This window comes from Macaca nemestrina, chromosome 6 (genome assembly GCF_043159975.1).
Source record: "Macaca nemestrina isolate mMacNem1 chromosome 6, mMacNem.hap1, whole genome shotgun sequence".
NCBI lineage: Eukaryota > Metazoa > Chordata > Mammalia > Primates > Cercopithecidae > Macaca > Macaca nemestrina.
The window spans coordinates 11,894,638-11,911,802 of NC_092130.1; the positions used below are offsets into that span (position 1 = coordinate 11,894,638).

Genomic DNA, 17,165 nt, shown 5'->3' on the forward strand with positions numbered 1-17,165 from the left:
ACATGTTTAGAAAGGCAAATCCACCCTCCAAATGATACATTAGTGCGCAATCATTCAAAGACTAAATGTTGGTGACTTTGGCAGTGGGGATTTTTTTGAGTGTATGCATGCATGAATGAATGAAAGGCCTTCCTAAGGTCTGGCTTGGAGGCATTTACTGGGCCTTGGGGGCATTCTCAGCTCTCCTTGGATTACCCACTCTCCCTTCCCTTTGGGGTGCTTTGGAGAGAGACTCCAAGGTACTGAGACCAGCATCTTGGGAACTGCAGGACATGCCTTGCAAAGACAGATACTTTCTGGGAGTCATTTTTCTGCCTGTTCTGCAGACACTTGGTGATGCCACTTGGGGTATGTTATGCCCTGCAGTGGAGACAGTCTGCTAGCTAGACCTACATCCTGCCCCTCTACCTTATTTTGCTATTGTGAAACCAAAGGGCTAGCCCAGTGGGGGACAGGGGGGAGCAAAAGAACACAATAAGGTCACAGGGCCCTGCTCTAAGTGTGTCCCTGTGTGCATGCCATAGGGGTTGGGGGCCAGAGACAAGGTCCCCCTGGTGCTGAGGAAACAGCAATGGATTTAGAGCCCTGAAGACTGGCATTTCAGTCCTACCTCCTTACTGGCTATGTAAGTTTGAGCAACTAGTTTACCTTCAGAAGCCCTGTTGCTTCACATGTAATACGCAAGTGCTAACAAAGCCATCTCAGGGCTGGTGTGAGGAATAAATTTAACATTTATTTATTATTCACTTTAACCGTGAATGCAAAAGGGCTTAGTTGAAGAGTAAAGTAATAAAAACTTATTGTGGTTGACTTTGGCTGTGAGTCAGATGATTGGTGTGTTTGACTATATTATTGTCCATCAATATTCAGTGTCCTTCCCCGGAGTCAGGCTTGGTTATGTGACTTGGCCAAATGTGAGCAGAAGTGCCCCATCAGTTCCAAGGGGAAGTTTAAAAGCTTTTATTAGCAGTTCCCCAGCTCTCTTTCCTTTGCCCTAGGGATGGAGGGAGCATGTGTGAAAATGGGGCCCTGGGGAGTTGGGGACCGGAGTGATTAGAATGAGCACAGCTCCCAGGCTACTGCGTGATGGGCCCCTTACACCAGCTGGTTTAGGCCACTGGGATTTGGGGGTTGTTACTGCAGCAAAACCTAGCCTGGCATCACCATACAGATAGGTGCCGTTTCTTTATGCAGTTTAATAGAAAAAAAACAAAACAAAACAAAACACGCACAAAGAAAACACATAGAAAATAATAGCAAACACAACACAGGCTTGGGGAGATGGCAGGCGAGCCTGAGCTGGGTGCTACTTGGTGCTGCTCTTTGGAAGAGGCCGGTAGACCCCGACCACCACAGCGTGGTCCCTCTCATAGGGCTCCAGGGTCAGCTGCTCTTGGGGCTTCAAGTTCTCCTGCTGCAACTTCCTCACCTCAGAAGCAAACACAGCCTCGGCAGATGCGGTGGAGTCGATGCAGTTGGCCTTGATGGAGATGAGAAAGTGGCCCCCGTTGCGCAGGAAGGTGTGGGCGTTCAGGGCCACGATGCGGGACTGGTCGGGCTGGGCCACGTCGGCGAAGATCACGTCCACCATCCCGATGAGCATGCGGTACTTGAGCGGGTGCCGCGCGTCCTCCAGGACAGGGATGATGTTGGTGCGCTTCTTGGCCACGTTGACCAGATCGCGGCCGGCGCGGTGGGAGAACTCGACGGCGTAGACCAGGCCGTCTGGGCCAATGATGTCGGAGACGTGGGAGACAGTGGTGCCCGACGCGGCGCCTAGGTACAGCACCTTGGACTTGGGCTTGATATGGATCTGGTCCACCCCGCCCAGGATGGCCGCGGCCAGCTTGGAGCGGAATGGGTTCCACGTGCGGTACTCCTGCTTCACGCCGCCCTCGGTCACTGTGACGCGCCTCTCGCCGTACACCGACTGGCCCGGCACCATGTTCAGCGTGACCAGCGCGTCCTCCGCCCCGCGGTAGATGAAGACGCCTTCGTGCCGGTGCGGCTCCACCGACACCACCATGGCGCCCTTCCTGCGACGGCTCTTGCTCTTGGCCACCCCGCCCCGCCGCTGTCCGCCGCCGCCGCCGCGATCCTTGTCGTCTCCGCCGCCTCGCCCCCGGCCCCGGCCGCCCCCGCCGAAGCCGCGCGCCCGTGCCCCGAACCCGCCCTTGCCCCCCGGGCCGCCGCCGTCGCCCCCGCCGCTCTTGCCCGCGCCGCCGCCGCCGCCTCGGCCCCCGCCCCAGCCGCCCCAGCCGCCGCCCCCGCGGCCGCCCCCACCGCCCCCGCGCGAGCTCGCCGCCGACTTCATGGCGCGCCCCGGGGCGGGTGCCGCGGGTTACCGGTGACTCGGGGCGGGTGTCAGGGGGCTCCGGTGGCTCTGGGTGGTCGTCCCGGCGGCTGTCCGCGGGGTTAGCGAAGGCGGGCGGCGGGCGGCGGGGGCGGGACCGGCTCTACCGCAGTCCCCGCATCCCGGAGCCGCCCCTTGACGCAGCGGCTGTGGCGCGATTGCATCACACCCGTCCCCGCGACCCTGCGGCCCGGAAGCCCCGCTTCCCAGCCTGCGTGCAGACGCAGCCTGCTCCTCTTCGCTCACCCTGCCCCTTCCCCATCTCCCGCCTTCCCCAGGGACCCTTGGCACCTCCCTGGGCCACAGGGACGGGGGCGTCTCTGCAGCAGGAGAGGGGGAGGTAAGCATCAGCGTAGGTCCTGGCTGTGCCACCAGTTCTAGGAATATTGATCAGCAAGTAAGTGTTGATTCTTCAGTGTGAATGGGGATGTACAGAGAGCCAAAATGTCACGTTCATCCTCGAAGTCTAGTCTATGCTTCAAAATCACACTCAATCTGCAGCATTTTCTGGAGGAAAAAGAGAGAGAGAAAGAAAGAAAAGAAAGAAAGAGAGAGAGACAAGAAAGAGAAAGAGATAGAAAAGAATAATTGGGCAGCAATAAGGGCAGCAACAAAGAGAGGAAAAGAAAAGAACAAAAGGAAAATAAAAGAATAACTGGGCACCACCAGTGGCCCTAAGGCCGCAACGCAGAAGCGTTAGCGTTTGGTCAGCACCAGGGACAGCGACAGCAGTTGGGGCCGTCTACTGCTGGGGGCTTTGGGGCCCACACAAGAGCTGGGAAAAGCAGGATAGGTGGTAAAACAACTGGCCAGCCTCCCGTTAGTTGAAGTAAGTGTCTACTCCAGAGAGAGAGAGAACGCGCACCTGAATTGCTGAGCATGTATCGAACACCTGGTATGTGCAGTATGACTTTCGTTCCATCCTGGACCACAGCTCTTCCTGTCTCATACTCATGGACGGCAATGCCAAGTCTGGTTTTCCCTGAGAACCGGAGTGTCTCCTTAATGGGGACCAGAATTTTATACACTGGAATGTGAACAAGAAATCAGTGAGCGAAATGTATGATTCCTGATACTCTACTCAGAGGTTTCCACTTTTGCTGTAAGTCGAATATTTCCAAAATGATGAACTACACTTGGTGTCTGTGAGGGTTAATTTTATTTGTCAACTTTACTGGGCTATGGGGTGCCCAGATATTTGGTCAAATAGTATTCTGAGTGTTTCTGTGAGGGTGTTTTTACATGAGATTAACATTTAAATTGGTATATTGAATAAAGCTGATTGCCGTTTAGGATGTGGGTGGGCCTCATCTAATCAGTTGAAGGCAGAAATAAAATAAAATCCTTCCCCAAGGAAGAGAGAATTCTCCTGCCCAATGGCCTTTCGACTGGCACATCAGCTCTTTCTGCCTGACAACCTTTAGACCAGGACGTTGGCCCTGCAGATTTTGGACTTGCTCGTCTCCATAATCACATGAACCAATATATGTCATATATATACACACACACATATATATATCCTACAGGTCTGTGTCTTTGGAGAACCTTGAATAATAGAGATCCTGAGACAAAGACTTGAGTCCAAGTGGTTTGTGAGTTGATCCCAGGAAGCACATGTGGGGTGGGGGTGCAAAAACGAGATAGAAAAGATAGAAAGGTTAAGAAAGAACTGGGGCCGGGCGCAGTGGCTCAAGCCTGTAATCCCAGCACTTTGGGAGGCCGAGACGGGCGGATCACGAGGTCAGGAGATCGAGACCATCCTGGCTAACATGGTGAAACCCCGTCTCTACTAAAAAATACAAAAAACTAGCCGGGCGAGGTGGCGGGCGCCTGTAGTCCCAGCTACTGGGGAGGCTGAGGCAGGAGAATAGCGTAAACCCGGGAGGCGGAGCTTGCAGTGAGCTGAGATCCGGCCACTGCACTCCAGCCTGGGCGGCAGAGCGAGACTCCGTCTCCAAAAAAAAAAAAAAAAAGAACTGGGCACAGTGCTTCACACCTGTAATCCCAGCACTTTGGGGGGCCAAGGTGGGAGGATTGATTGAGCCCACGAGTTCAAGACCAGCCCTGGCAAGATAGCAAGACCCTGTTTCTACAAAAATAAAAGAAACTTAGCCAGGTGTCATGGTGTGTACCTGTAGTCCCAGCTACTGAGGAGGCTGAGCTGGAGGGGTCGCTTGAGCCTGGGAGATCAAGGCTGCAGTGAGCTGTCCTCATACCACTACACTCCAGCTTAGGTGACAGAGCGGGACCCTGTCTCAAAAAAAAAAAAAAGAGGGTACATTAATGAGAAGATGACCACAGTGGAAAATGGGAGCTCAACTGCTCTGAGTACTCTCTGAGAAACTGTGTGGAAGGCATCTCAGAATTGTTCTGCTGCAGGTTGGAGGCTGGGGCATTAATCTACTGTCTTAATTTGTTTTATGTTTCTATACCTGAGACTGGGTAATTTATAAAGAAAAGGGCTTTATTTTTCTTTTTTTATTCTAAGACAGGGTCTCACTCTGTCACCCAGGCTGAGTGCAGTGGCACAATTATGGCTACTGCAGCCTTGAGCTCCCAGCCTCAAGTAGTCCTCCCACCCCAGCCTCCTGAGTAGCTGGGACTACAGGTGTGTGCCACCACACCAAGCTAAATTTTTTATTTTTTATAGAAATGGGTTCTCACTATGTTGCCCAGGCTTGCCTCAAACTCCTGGACTCAAGCAGTCCTTCTGTTTCAGTCTCTTAAAGTGCTAGGATTACAGGTGTGAGCCAGAGTGGCCAGCCACGTTTCTTTCTATATAGGTATAAACCATCGTGCCTGACAATTTTTTTTTTACTTTTTGTAGAGATGCAACCTCATTATGTTGCCCAAGCTAGTTTCCAGCTCCTGGCCTCAAGCCATCCTCCTGCCTCAGCCTCCTGAGTTGCTGGAATTCTAGGCACAAGCCACCACACTTGGCACCAGGTATACTTTTGTTTACAATTGACTTGTTATTCCATAAGATGTGCCCCATAGTAATGATAATAATTACATCTGTGACTAGGCCTCAGTAGTAGACATGGGGTACATGAATCATTCCCATAGATTTAAAAAATGCATGAGAAATTTTGCTTATTTTCTCACACAACCATTCCAACAAACTGCCCAAGGAGTAACTAGCCATGATTGATGTGAAACCAGAGGTAATGCTCTATAACCCCATCCCCATTCTCATTATACTTTAAGCATCCATGCATGAAGAAACTTGTTTTCTCTAAGCCATGGTCCACTTCCAAAGGTGACAGACTCTAGGGATCTGATCTCCACCCCAGTGACAGGTGCAGCTACATTTGCTCAAGAGGAGTTGGGCTATGACGCAGTAACACAGAACTCCAACATCTCAATGTATTAATACAACTATGTTTATTTCTTATGTTTTATGTCCACTGAGAGTCAATAGGAGGTTTGCACCACACAGCCACTAAAGAACTCAGGCCCCATCATCTTGTGGCTGCCACATGAGAAAAAAGAGGGCCTCCACTGTACCGCTGAAGAATAGAGTGCAGATGACTCACAACCTTTTTGTATGTTTAGTCAAGACTTTGACACAATCATATCTACTCACCACGGATTGCAGCCTTGATATCCCAGGCTCAAGCAATTCTCCCACCTCAGCCTCCTGGCTGATGACTGGCCAAAGTCAGTCACATGGCCTGCCTAGCTGAAAGGCAGCTGAGATATGTGGGTGCCATAATTGGGGAACAGTAAATGTTTTTACCTAGGTGTCTATTGCATAATGCCAGCTGGCACACCTGGATCAGTGTACCCAACACAAATACCTCAGGTGAAATTTACTGTTCAGCATGTATATATTTAAATGTACTCATCAAGACAAAATATAATACCTCCTTCCTAACACATGACTAAAACTCAGAATCATAAGTCAACTCCCAATAATATATCTAATATAGCTGGTTAATTAATTAGAAGAAGAAAATCTTCTCCCTTTTTCTAGCCTCTGGACCTTGGAGAGTTGCTAAAATCCCTTATTTGGGATGTCCTTATTGTTTGGCCATTACCTCTGCTGGGGGACACTTCATCTCTTGGTGGCTCAGACTCTCACTCCATTCCCCACTGTAGAACTAGTGGCTGCCATTCAGGAAATGCTCAAAAAGCTTAGCTGGGCTACTTTTGCAAAGGTCTTCTTTCCATAAGACACCTTAGAAATTCTCTGTAATTCTTCATTTTATGGAATAAGAATCTGAGATTTGGGCTGGGCGCAGTGGCTCATGCCTGTAATCCTAGCACTTTGGGAGGCTGAGGTGGGTGGATCACTTGAGCTCAGGAGTTCGAGACCAACCTGGAAAACATAGACCCCATCTCAATATATAAAAAAATTTCTACAAATATCAAACTCCTACAATCTAAAATCCCCACAAAAATTACAGTGAGTCTAACTGTGCTCCCCTTCAATCCAGTACATTTTATTTTTTATAAACACCATGTGTATGTATGTAATTAAATTGGTATGAAAATGCAAAGCAAGCCAAACAACAAAACAAAGCAAAAAAAATTGTTTTACTTTAGATGACCCCAGGTACTCTCATTAACCAGTGAAATTTCTATAATGCAACCAAGTATTTTTTTGATGTGTACAAATGTATGGGGTACATGAGAAGTTTTGTTACATGTATAATGCAGTGATCAAGTCAGGGTATTTAAAGTATCCATCACCAGAGTACAGTACATTTTTATTAAGTATCGTCACCCTACTCAGCTATCAAGCATTGAATTTGTTCCTTCTATCTTACTGTATGTTTGTACCTTTTTCTTTTTTTTTTTCTTTTTTTTTTTTTTTTGAGACAGAGTCTCCCTCTGTCACCCAGGCTGAAGCGCAGTGGCGTGATCTCAGTTCACTGCAACCTCCTCCTCCCAGGTTCAAGCGATTCTTGTGCCTCACGCTTCATGAGTAGCTGGGATTATAGGCACATGCTACCATGCCTGGTTTTTTTTTTTTTTTTTTTTGTATTTTCAGGAGAGATGGGGTTTCACCATGTTGGCCAGGCTGGTCTCGAACTCCTGACCTCAGGTGATCCACCCATCTCAGCCTCCCAAAGTGGTGGGATTACAGGTGTGAGTCACCTCGCCAGGCCTGTATGTTTGTACCTTTTAACCCACTTCTCTTCATCTTCCCTCCTGCCCCCATTCACCCTTCCCAGTCTCTTGTTATCTGTTTTTCCACTCTCTACCTCCATGTGATCAAATTTTTTAGCTCCCAGCCAGGCACGGTGACTCACAGCTGTAATCTCAGCAGTTTGGGAGCTGAGGCAGGTGATCACTTGAGCCCGGGAGTTCAAGACCAGCCTGGGCAACACGGCAAAACCCCATCTCTACCAAAAAATACAAAAATTAGCCAGGCATGGTGGCACATGCCTGTAGCCCCAGCTACTCAGGAGGCTGAGATGGGAGGATCGCTTGAGCCTGGGAGGTGGAGGTGATGTGGTGTGATGATCACGCCACTGCACTCCAGCCTGGGCAACAGAACTAGACCGTTTCAAAAAAAAATTTTTTTTTAGCTCCCACATATAAGTGAGAACATGGGATATTTGTCTATTTGTGCCTGGCTCATTGCACTTAAGATAATTACCTCCATCGACTGAATATTATTTAGCCAATTTTCTAGAATATTAATCCTGGCCATTTTGGGCTGACATTGGCCAAGAAGCAAAGTCAAAAATGAGAAAATTAGCATAAAATTGTAGATGCATATTAACTTCTCTGTACCATTTATGCTCTAGTTTAAATCTGCTTTTAAAATTTATTTGAGGCCGGGCGCGGTGGCTCAAGCCTGTACTCCCAGCACTTTGGGAGGCCGAGACGGGCGGATCACGAGGTCAGCAGATTGAGACCATCCTGGCTAACACGGTGAAACCCCATCTCTACTAAAAAATACAAAAAATTAGCCGGGCGAGGTGGCGGGCGCCTATAGTCCCAGCTACTCGGGAGGCTGAGGCAGGAGAATGGCGTGAACTCGGGAGGCAGAGCTTGCAGTGAGCTGAGATCCAGCCACTGCACTCCAGCCCGGGCGACGGAGCAAGACTCCGTCTCCAAAAAAAAAAAAAAAAATTTTATTTGAGTAAGTGTGGGCCAGGTGCTGTGCAGTGGTTCACGCCTGTAATCTCAGCAGTTTGGGAGGCTGAGGTGGGCGCATCCCTTGAGGTCAGGAGTTCACGACCAGCCTGGCCAACGTGGTGAAACCCTGTCTCTACAAAAATACAAAAATTAGTCGGGCATGCTCACTTTGTCACCCAGGCTAGGGTGCAGTGGCATCATCACAGCTGTGACCTTTGCCTCTCAGGCTCAAGTGATCCTCCCACCTTGGCCTCCAGAGTAGCTGGGACTACAGGCATCTTGAATAGTTGTGGCAAGAGTGGACAACTTTGTTTCTAATCTATTGAGATGCTCATGTGGGGTATTTATTTCACTCCAGTTTATTAGTATGATGTATTACTGTGAACTTTTGTTTTTGAGACAGGGTCTCGCTTTGTTGCCCAGACTGGAGTACAGCAGCCCAGGCTCAGCTCACTGCAACCTCTGCCTCCCAGGTTCAAGCAATTCTCATGCCTCAGCCACCCAAATAGCTGGGATTACAGGTGCATGCCACCACATCCAGCTAATTTTTGCATTTTTTTGTAGACATGGGATTTCACCACATTGGCCAGGCTAGTCTCAAACTCCTGACTTCAATCAGTTCACCTGCCTCTGCTGCCCAGAGTGCTGGGATTACAGGCATGAACTTCCATGCCAGCCTGTGATTTTATTTCATATGTTGAATCACCTTTACATTTCTCAGATAAATCCTACTTGGTCATGTGTATAGTGCTTTTAGTATTTTGCTGAATTCAGTTTGCTAGTAATGAGAGTTTTTTGTATCTATGTGATAACTGATCTGAAGTTTTCTTATTTTATGATGCTTTTGGTTTGAATATTGGGGTAGTAATATCCTTATAGAATGAGTTAAAAAGCAATCCTTTTTTTGAAGAGTTTGAGAAGGATTGGTGTTAAATCTTCTTTAAAGATTTGATAGAATTCACCAGAAAAGCCATCTGGTCCTTGGCTTTTCTTTGTTGGAAATTTTTTGACTATTGATTCAATCTCTTTGCTACATAGGTCTATTCAGATTTTGAGACAGTTTAGATAATTTGTATGTTTCTAGGAATTTGTTCATTTAAATTGTCTAATTTTTTTTAGCATACAATTGTATTCTCTATTCTTTTTATTTTGTAAGGTCAATAGTAACCTCTCTACTCTCATGCCTGATTTTAATAATTTGAATCTTATCTTTTTCTTCTCAGTCTAGCTATAAAGGTTTGTCAATTTTGCTGATCTTAAGAAAATAACTTTTGGTTTAATTCGTTTTCTCTATTGTTTTTCTATTCTCTAACTCATTCATGTCCACCATAATCTTTATCATTTTCTTTCTGCTTTCACCATGTTAAATAGGTATTTTTCATTTTAGTATAATATTTTAATTACCTTGTCATTTCTCTTACTATATATTTTGGATTTATTTTCTTGGTGGCTGCCCTGGGGGTTACAATTAACATCTTAATTTATAACAATCAAGTTCAGATTAATATCAACTTAATTTCAGTAGTATACAAAATCTTTACTCCTATATAGCAGTCTCCTATTCCCTTTTGTAGTTTTTGTCATAAATTACATCTTTATACACTGTATGTACATCAATATAGATTGTTTCAATTGTCCTTTTTATTTTTAAAAATTTTAATTTTTTAGAGATGAGGTCTCATTATGTTGCTCAGGCTGTAGTGCAGTGGTTATTCACAGAGATGATCATAGCACACTACAGCCTCAAACTCCTAGACTCAAGCCATCTTCCCACCTCAGTTTCCCAAACAGCTGATACTACAGGGCATATGCCACCATACACATCTCCGCAGCTGCCTTTTAAGTAAGTTAAAAACAAGACATTACTGTTGATGTTTATACTTTTACATACTTGATTTTATAATCTTTTACACTTTTTAAATATACTTTGTACTATGTACTTGCCTTTACTGGTGTTGTGTGATTTTGTTAGTCTAGGGTCCTTACATATCAACATTTAGCATTTCTTGTAAGGATGGTCTTCTAGTGACAAACTTTTTGTTTATTGGGAAACATCTTAATACCATCTTCATTTCTGAAGACTAGCTTTGCTGAATATAGAGGTCTTGACTGACAGTTTTCCTCCCTTTTGGCACTTTAAATGTCATTCCACTGTCCCTGTGTAGTGCCCGTGGAAGGTAGGACTGGCACTGGAATTCTCAGTGGGGGGTGGCATTGGGAAGAGTAACTGAATTCCAGCAAACCACATACCTTTGGATGACGGAAGGTTTCAGGCAGCCCTGTGTTTGGAAAAGCACTGAGTAGAGACCTAGTAGAGACTAGAGACCTTAGTTTAGCAAACAGGTCCCTGTAAATTAAAGAATGGAATAAGGAGAGTTTATATTTATGTAGGGACACTGGACCACACCAAGTCAAACGTTTTCTAACCAACTTAATTTTCCTCATTCCTCACACTATTGTGTTTAATCAATTTGGGGATGTACATTTTAACATTTCTGAAATTGCAATGCATCTCGCAGTCATTATTAGTCAGATGATGGTTGTGACATAGTCATCACTGCCTTCACATGAATATCAGGACTCAGATAAATAATCCTGGGAACTACAGTGGAACATCAAAACACTGCATCATCAATGTTTTTGGTAGCATAGAGGATGATATTGTCTAGAAAAGACAGATATTAATGACTGCATCAAAAAGTATCTCAAAGAGTGGGACTCAAGTTTTAAGAGTATTTTAACCAATTTACTTCAGCTGTATTTTCCTTTGCTAAGTTTGTACATAGTGATACATGATACAAAGTCTAAAAGACTCTTTTCAGTATGAAAATTCTAACTTACGAAAGTTCTATCAGTTTAAAAGTTTGTCAAAATTTTTTAGTAGTGCAAAACTATAGTATCTTGCAATCTATAGTTCTTAGAGCTATTGATATATAGTATTGTAATTTCCTAGAATGCAGTAAATAAGCTTGAGGTCACAGATCATTCCATTTGTTAGGATAAATGAATGAACACCTGAAAATCGTGTTTTTTCTTTTTCTTTTCTTTTTTTTTTTTTGAGACGGAGTCTTGCTCTGTCCCCTAGGCTGGAGTGCAGTGGCACAATCTCGGCTCACTGCAACCTCCGCCTCCCGGGTTCAAGCGATTCTCCTGACTCAGCCTCCTGAGTAGCTGGGACTACAGGCATGCGCCACCACGCCCAGCTAATTTTTGTATTTTTAGTAGAGACGGGTTTTACCATGTTGGCCAGGATGGTCTTGATCTCTTGACCTCGTCATCCGCCCACCTCAGCCTCCCAAAGTGCTGGGATTACAGATGTGAGCCACCGCACCTGGCAAAAATCGTGTTTTTTCTATTAACCAACAAAAAAATTATTTTGACTTCTTTTAGAGGTCAAATGAAGGCAAGTTTGAGGGTCACAAAGGCCCATAGACTTAAATGAGATTAAGGATTATCTGAAGTCAAATTGGCTTTGTTTTTCCAAAGGCTAGCACATTAAAAACAGGTTAATTAGCACAACCATAGTCATAGCTACCAGAGACTGAGGCAGGAGGATCACTTGAGCCCATTAGTTCAACGTTACAGTGAATGGCCGGGTGCCGTGGCTCACACCTGTAATCCCAGCACTTTGGGAGGCTGCGCCAGGCAGATCACCCGGAGGTCAGGAGTTTGAGACTAGCCTGGCCAACATGGTGAAACCCTGTCTCTACTAAAAATAAAAAAAATTAGCAGGGTATGGTGGCGCATACTATAGTCCCAGCTACTTGAGAGGCTGAGGCACAAGAATCGCTTGAACCTGGGAGACAGAGGTTGCAGTGAGCCGAGATCGCACAACTGCACTCCAGCCTGGGTGACAGAGTGAGACTCTGTCTCAAAAAAACAAAAAACAAAAAACAAACAAAAATAGTTACAGTGAACTACAATGGCACCATTGCACTCCAGCCTGAAAAGCAGAGAAAGACCTCGTCTCTATAAACAAAAACAGGAGAATCAGAACTCTACTACTAAGGAAAGGTTTCTGATCTTATCTGTATTACCAAATGGTATTTATATATCTATAAATTATGGTAAGACAGTGTTTTGTTTTTGCTTTTTTTGAGATGGAGTGTCGTTCTGTCACCCAGGCTGGAGTGCAGTGGCGCGATCTCGGCTCACTGCAAGCTCTGCCGCCTCCCAGGTTCACGCCATTCTCCTGCCTCAGCCTCCTGAGAAGCTGGGACTACAGGCGCCCGCCAACTCGCCCGGCTTGTTTTTTTGTATTTTTAGTAGAGACGGGGTTTCACCATGTTCGCCAGGATGGTCTCCATCTCCTGACCTCGTGATCCACCCGCCTCGGCCTCCCACAGTGCTGGGATTACAGGCGTGAGCCACCGCGCCCAGCCGACAGTGTTTTAAAGATAGTTATGGCCTCAGGTATCTGAGATGATGTTCCAGTATATGAACTTATCATGACCTTTGGTTAATTTAACATACTCCTCTAGTCTTTCATTACTTTCTCCTCCACCTCACTGCTCACTGAATCCGTTTTTTTTTTTTTTTTTTTTTGAGATGGAGTCTTGCTGTGTCTCCCAGGCTGGAGTGCAATGGTGCGACCTTGGCTCACCGCAACCTCCGCTTCCCGGGTTCAAGCAATTCTCTTGCCTCAGCCTCCGGAGTGGCTGGGATTACAGGTGCCTGCCACTACATATGGCTATTTTTTGTATTTTTAGTAGAGATAGGGTTTCCCCATGTTGGTCAGGCTGGTCTTGAACTCCCAACCTCAGGTATCTGCCCGCCTCGGCCTCTGAAAGTGCTGGGATTACAGGTGTGAGCCACCATGCCCGGCTGAATCCTGTTTTAATTCCTAGAATCTCCTGAGTCTTCTGACCCAAGGGCTCAATAGTCTAGGTGAACTGTCTTTGCAGTTAGTAGAGTGAGAGGAAACTGCTTAGCCTCCCCATATTTGTTGGAGGGAGCAGCGATCTAATGTGGACATGTTAGACTTACACACACCAGTTTGTTTGTGAACGGAAGCTATTATGATAACTCATTAAGATCCTATCTAAGGTTCCTCTAAGCTTGGAGACTTTTAGAAATAGCATAGTATGATACAATTCATGCTCATTAAGCATTCATTTTTCTATTGTGTTGGCTTTACATGGAATCTCATTTCATTTTTGTGTTGGCAGATTCCATTAACTGATGACTCAATAATCAGTGTGCTGAGCTGTACCCTAAAACGTCTCGCTGCCACTACCAATCTCTGTATTCTGTGCTGCTACAACGACTCCAATTTCATGAAATGAGACAATATGCCCTGCCCAGGGGATGAATAGTGACTGGTCTAAGGAAATCATGGCAATCCTCTTCTTAGCTTGGACATTCACTCTAGGTTTCTACCTTCCTTTGCGAGTGGGATTGGCATCTAGCCAATAAGGTGTTAAAAGGTAAATCTTGAGCTTCGGGAAAATTTCCAATCTACGTTTCCTTGCCCCCTTCCCCCGAACCCAAGTCTGTTATATGCCAATGTCATCTTTTCTTAAAATGGAAATAGCCTGAATTTGGGATTTTAACGTGCACAGGTGTGAATCTTAATTTTGTTCCTGAGCAATCCAGGGCAAGTTACTTATCTCTGCGCAGTCTCAAGTTTTGTTACTTGTAAAACAGGGTAAGTACCTCTCACAGAACAACGAAATGAAACATGAATGGGACAATGAAGAGGTGTAAATTCTTGGGGCCTTTTTAGGGTCAATAAATGGGATTTCTTATCTAATTAAAATTAATAAAACACATTCCTGCAAAGTCAATACACTCTCACTGTGGTGCACAAATCCTGTTTTTCGTGGCCTCCACTAAGTCATTTTGGTTTAATGCTCAGAAAGATATAAGCATATTTGTAGAAGTGATTTTTTTCTTTTTAGAATTCTAGCTGTTAGAGATAAAGAACCACATTTTGCATAGTTGACAAATTTTCTTTACTTATGCTTGTGTCCACATGATTGTAAAAAAGCAAACAGTGCCAATGGCCACTTTGGTAAAAACACAGTATTCAAACCTACGAAGGATTACATCCTTTGGACAGGTTTTATTCCCAGGATATCGAACCCCTTGGCCATGACAGCAGCTACTGCTTCACATAGCAGCATACGCCACATGTTCACCTTCAATATTTTTCCTGAAAAGACAGAAAAAAGTTATTAACTTGTTTTCCTTTTTGAAAATCATTATTAAAGAATCTATGTTACTTGGAAATTTTAGTTAGAAGTGCACATAGCCCAACCCACAGATGTTTTTGGGTTTTAACTAGAATCTTCTTTACCTTAAACTATGCAGATAGACAATTTAAAAAATAAAGGTATTTCTGTTAAGAAATATGTTTTTAACTATTAAGAGAGATAAGGTCTGCAATGATGAGAACAGTAAATTTTACCTTTTAAAAATTTTTCCTAGGCCTCATGGTCTGAAATAACTATAAACTTCATTATCATATTGATTTTTTTTCCCTAGTAGAGTTTCAGTCCTCAGGCATGACTTTAACAAATGCCTACTTGCCTTATAATACATTAATTTGGGCTACTTCATTAACTATGTAATATGACAGAGTGCAGAGAGCCTAAGGTAAGAAAAGATAACAATTGTTTTCTAAGAAGTTTCCATTATCAAAAACACCCAAAGATTCCTTCTGGGAGCCACAAACACACTGTGTTTGTTGGAAATGTCCTACTCTCAGTCATCTTCCAATTGTTTTCTTTGGAGTCCTAAGGTTTCATCTCATGTGCCTAATCGTAGAAAAACAGACTAAGTGGGCAGAGTTCCATTTCTGGTTTAAAGTGCTACTTCACATTTTGTCTTTTATATATGATATGGATCACTCTGCAACTGTTAGGGAAAAAGTGGAAGTTTCCATGAATAAAATAAATCTGAAAACCACCCTCACACAATTCAAATGCTTTGATGGCACCCCATCCCTAATATGGCTACTAAATGAGACACCTGGAGCTGTGTGCAGTGGCTTACACGTGTAAGTCCAGCCATTCGGGAGGTTCAAGTGGGAGAATCACCTGAGGCGAGAAGTTTGGGGCTTCAGTGAGCTATTTCACCACTGTACTCCAGCCCAAGGGACAGAGGTAGATCCGTGTCTCTCACACAAAAAAAAAAGACACTCACCAGTCTGTCTATCTTTCTCCACACAGTAGCAGCTATCATAGAACTCTGTGAAAGTAGTTGCCAGCTCATATATATAATCACAGAGAGTGTGGAGAAATAAGTCATCCAAAATCTTTTGCAGAATCTCAGGGAACCGTAAAATGCACCGGCCTAGTTTCCATTCCTTCTCATGATCCAAAAGAATCTTGGTTTCTCGAGCAGCTTTTTGGAGCATTTCTTCATCAATATTGGCCAGACGTGCAATAGACCTTAAAAAAAAAAAAAAATCATCAGGCAACCACCACCGTTCCCTTTTGTTAGGCACACTCATTCCCCACTCGAAAATATGTACTAAGAAGTGATTCACGTAAATCAGAAATTATCACCAATTGAAAAGAGGTTCCTATAAAATGAAGTATTTTATTATATGGCATACTATTAGGCAAAACTAATAACCTGATCTAAAGTATTTCATAATACTAAAAATGGAAATGTAATTCTTTTAGGGGATCAGCTGACACGTCCTAGGTATTTAAACATAGAGCATCTAGGGGAGTATCGGCAAGTGCAGTTAGGGCCAGGTTTAGGGATTCTGGGATAACTTGCAATACTAAAAGAGGACATATTTCCAAAGATGCTTGTAGGTAGAAAAATAAACCCGAAAAAAACACTTCAGGTTGAGCGCAATGGCTCATGCCCATAATCCCAGCACTTTGGGAGGCCGAGGCGGGTGAATTACTTGAGGTTCGGAGTTCCAGACCTGCCTGGCCAACATGGTGAAACCCTGTCTTTACTAACAATACAAAATTTAGCTGGGCATGGTGGTGAGTGCCTGTAATACCTTCTACTGGGGAGGCTGAGGCAGGAGAATCACTTGAACCTGGGAGTTGGAGGTTGCAGTGAGCCGAGATGGCGCCATTGCACTCCAGCTTGGGCAACAGAGTAAGACTCCGTCTCAAAAACAAACAAACAAACAAGCAAACAAACAAACCACACTTTAGAAGTCAGGTGTAATGGCAATATGTCAGTAATCCCAGCTCAGGAGGCTGAGGTGGGAGGATCATTTGTGCCCAAGACCCTGTCTCATTTCAGAAAAAAAATATATTTTTGAGTAACTAAATATGTTTTCATTTGATTCAAAATACAACAATGCCTACCCACAATTACCTGATTCTAGTGAAGGCATACAACAAGTAAGCCGCTGTATTTCCTCTGTCATCTAGCATTTTGTCAAAGGAGAAGATGTAGTCATTCAACCGGTTATGAGAAAGGTCAGCATATTTGATACAGCCATAGGCAATGGATGTCTGAGCAGCATTTAATTCCTCTGCAGTTAAGACCTTTGGGGAAAACAAAACAGTATTTCATAGCTTACTGACTGCTGCTTTTGCCCTGGTGTCTCATAGGCATAAGACTAGGGTAGGGAACATCTAATGGTATTCTTTTACCAATGAACTTTAATAAACACTAACACTGAGGCAGAAGGACATGGGCCAATGTACAAAGAAAATAATGAAAATATAAAACGCGTTATGCACAATGAAGAATGTTTCTATGAGAAACTGAATTTGTAAAATATAAAATGTCAGCATGA

At 44.6% G+C, this 17,165-nt stretch overlaps 3 protein-coding genes across 7 annotated transcripts in view; 1 reads left to right on the plus strand and 2 right to left on the minus strand.

Annotated features, from left to right (window-relative positions):
* LOC105480834 (pantothenate kinase 3) overlaps positions 1-17,165 on the plus strand; it is a 76,096-nt gene that overhangs the window by 50,435 nt on the left and 8,496 nt on the right. For 2 of the 5 annotated variants that reach the window (XR_011624477.1, XR_986618.2), the window contains exon 9: positions 13,615-13,872. The gene's annotated coding sequence lies outside the window, so the exon portion shown is untranslated. Of the gene's footprint in view, positions 1-5,180; positions 5,294-13,614; positions 14,233-17,165 lie in introns of those variants that run through there. The other 3 variants (XR_986617.3, XR_011624476.1, XR_011624478.1) reach the window with 2 other exon arrangements.
* LOC105480836 (fibrillarin like 1) lies at positions 1,177-2,505 on the minus strand. Its single transcript, XM_011740015.3, has one exon. The coding sequence runs from the start codon at positions 2,312-2,314 to the stop codon at positions 1,307-1,309; it is 1,008 nt and encodes a 335-aa protein (XP_011738317.2). The 5' UTR covers positions 2,315-2,505; the 3' UTR covers positions 1,177-1,306.
* Positions 14,384-17,165, minus strand: part of RARS1 (arginyl-tRNA synthetase 1) — a 35,092-nt gene continuing 32,310 nt past the window's right edge. Inside the window, exons 13-15 of the mRNA XM_071098104.1 lie at positions 16,739-16,911; positions 15,593-15,840; positions 14,384-14,600 (exon numbers count right to left, since the gene is read on the minus strand). Of these exons, the coding sequence (XP_070954205.1) occupies positions 14,491-14,600; positions 15,593-15,840; positions 16,739-16,911 (531 nt within the window). The 3' untranslated portion in view covers positions 14,384-14,490. The remainder of the gene's footprint in view (positions 14,601-15,592; positions 15,841-16,738; positions 16,912-17,165) is intronic.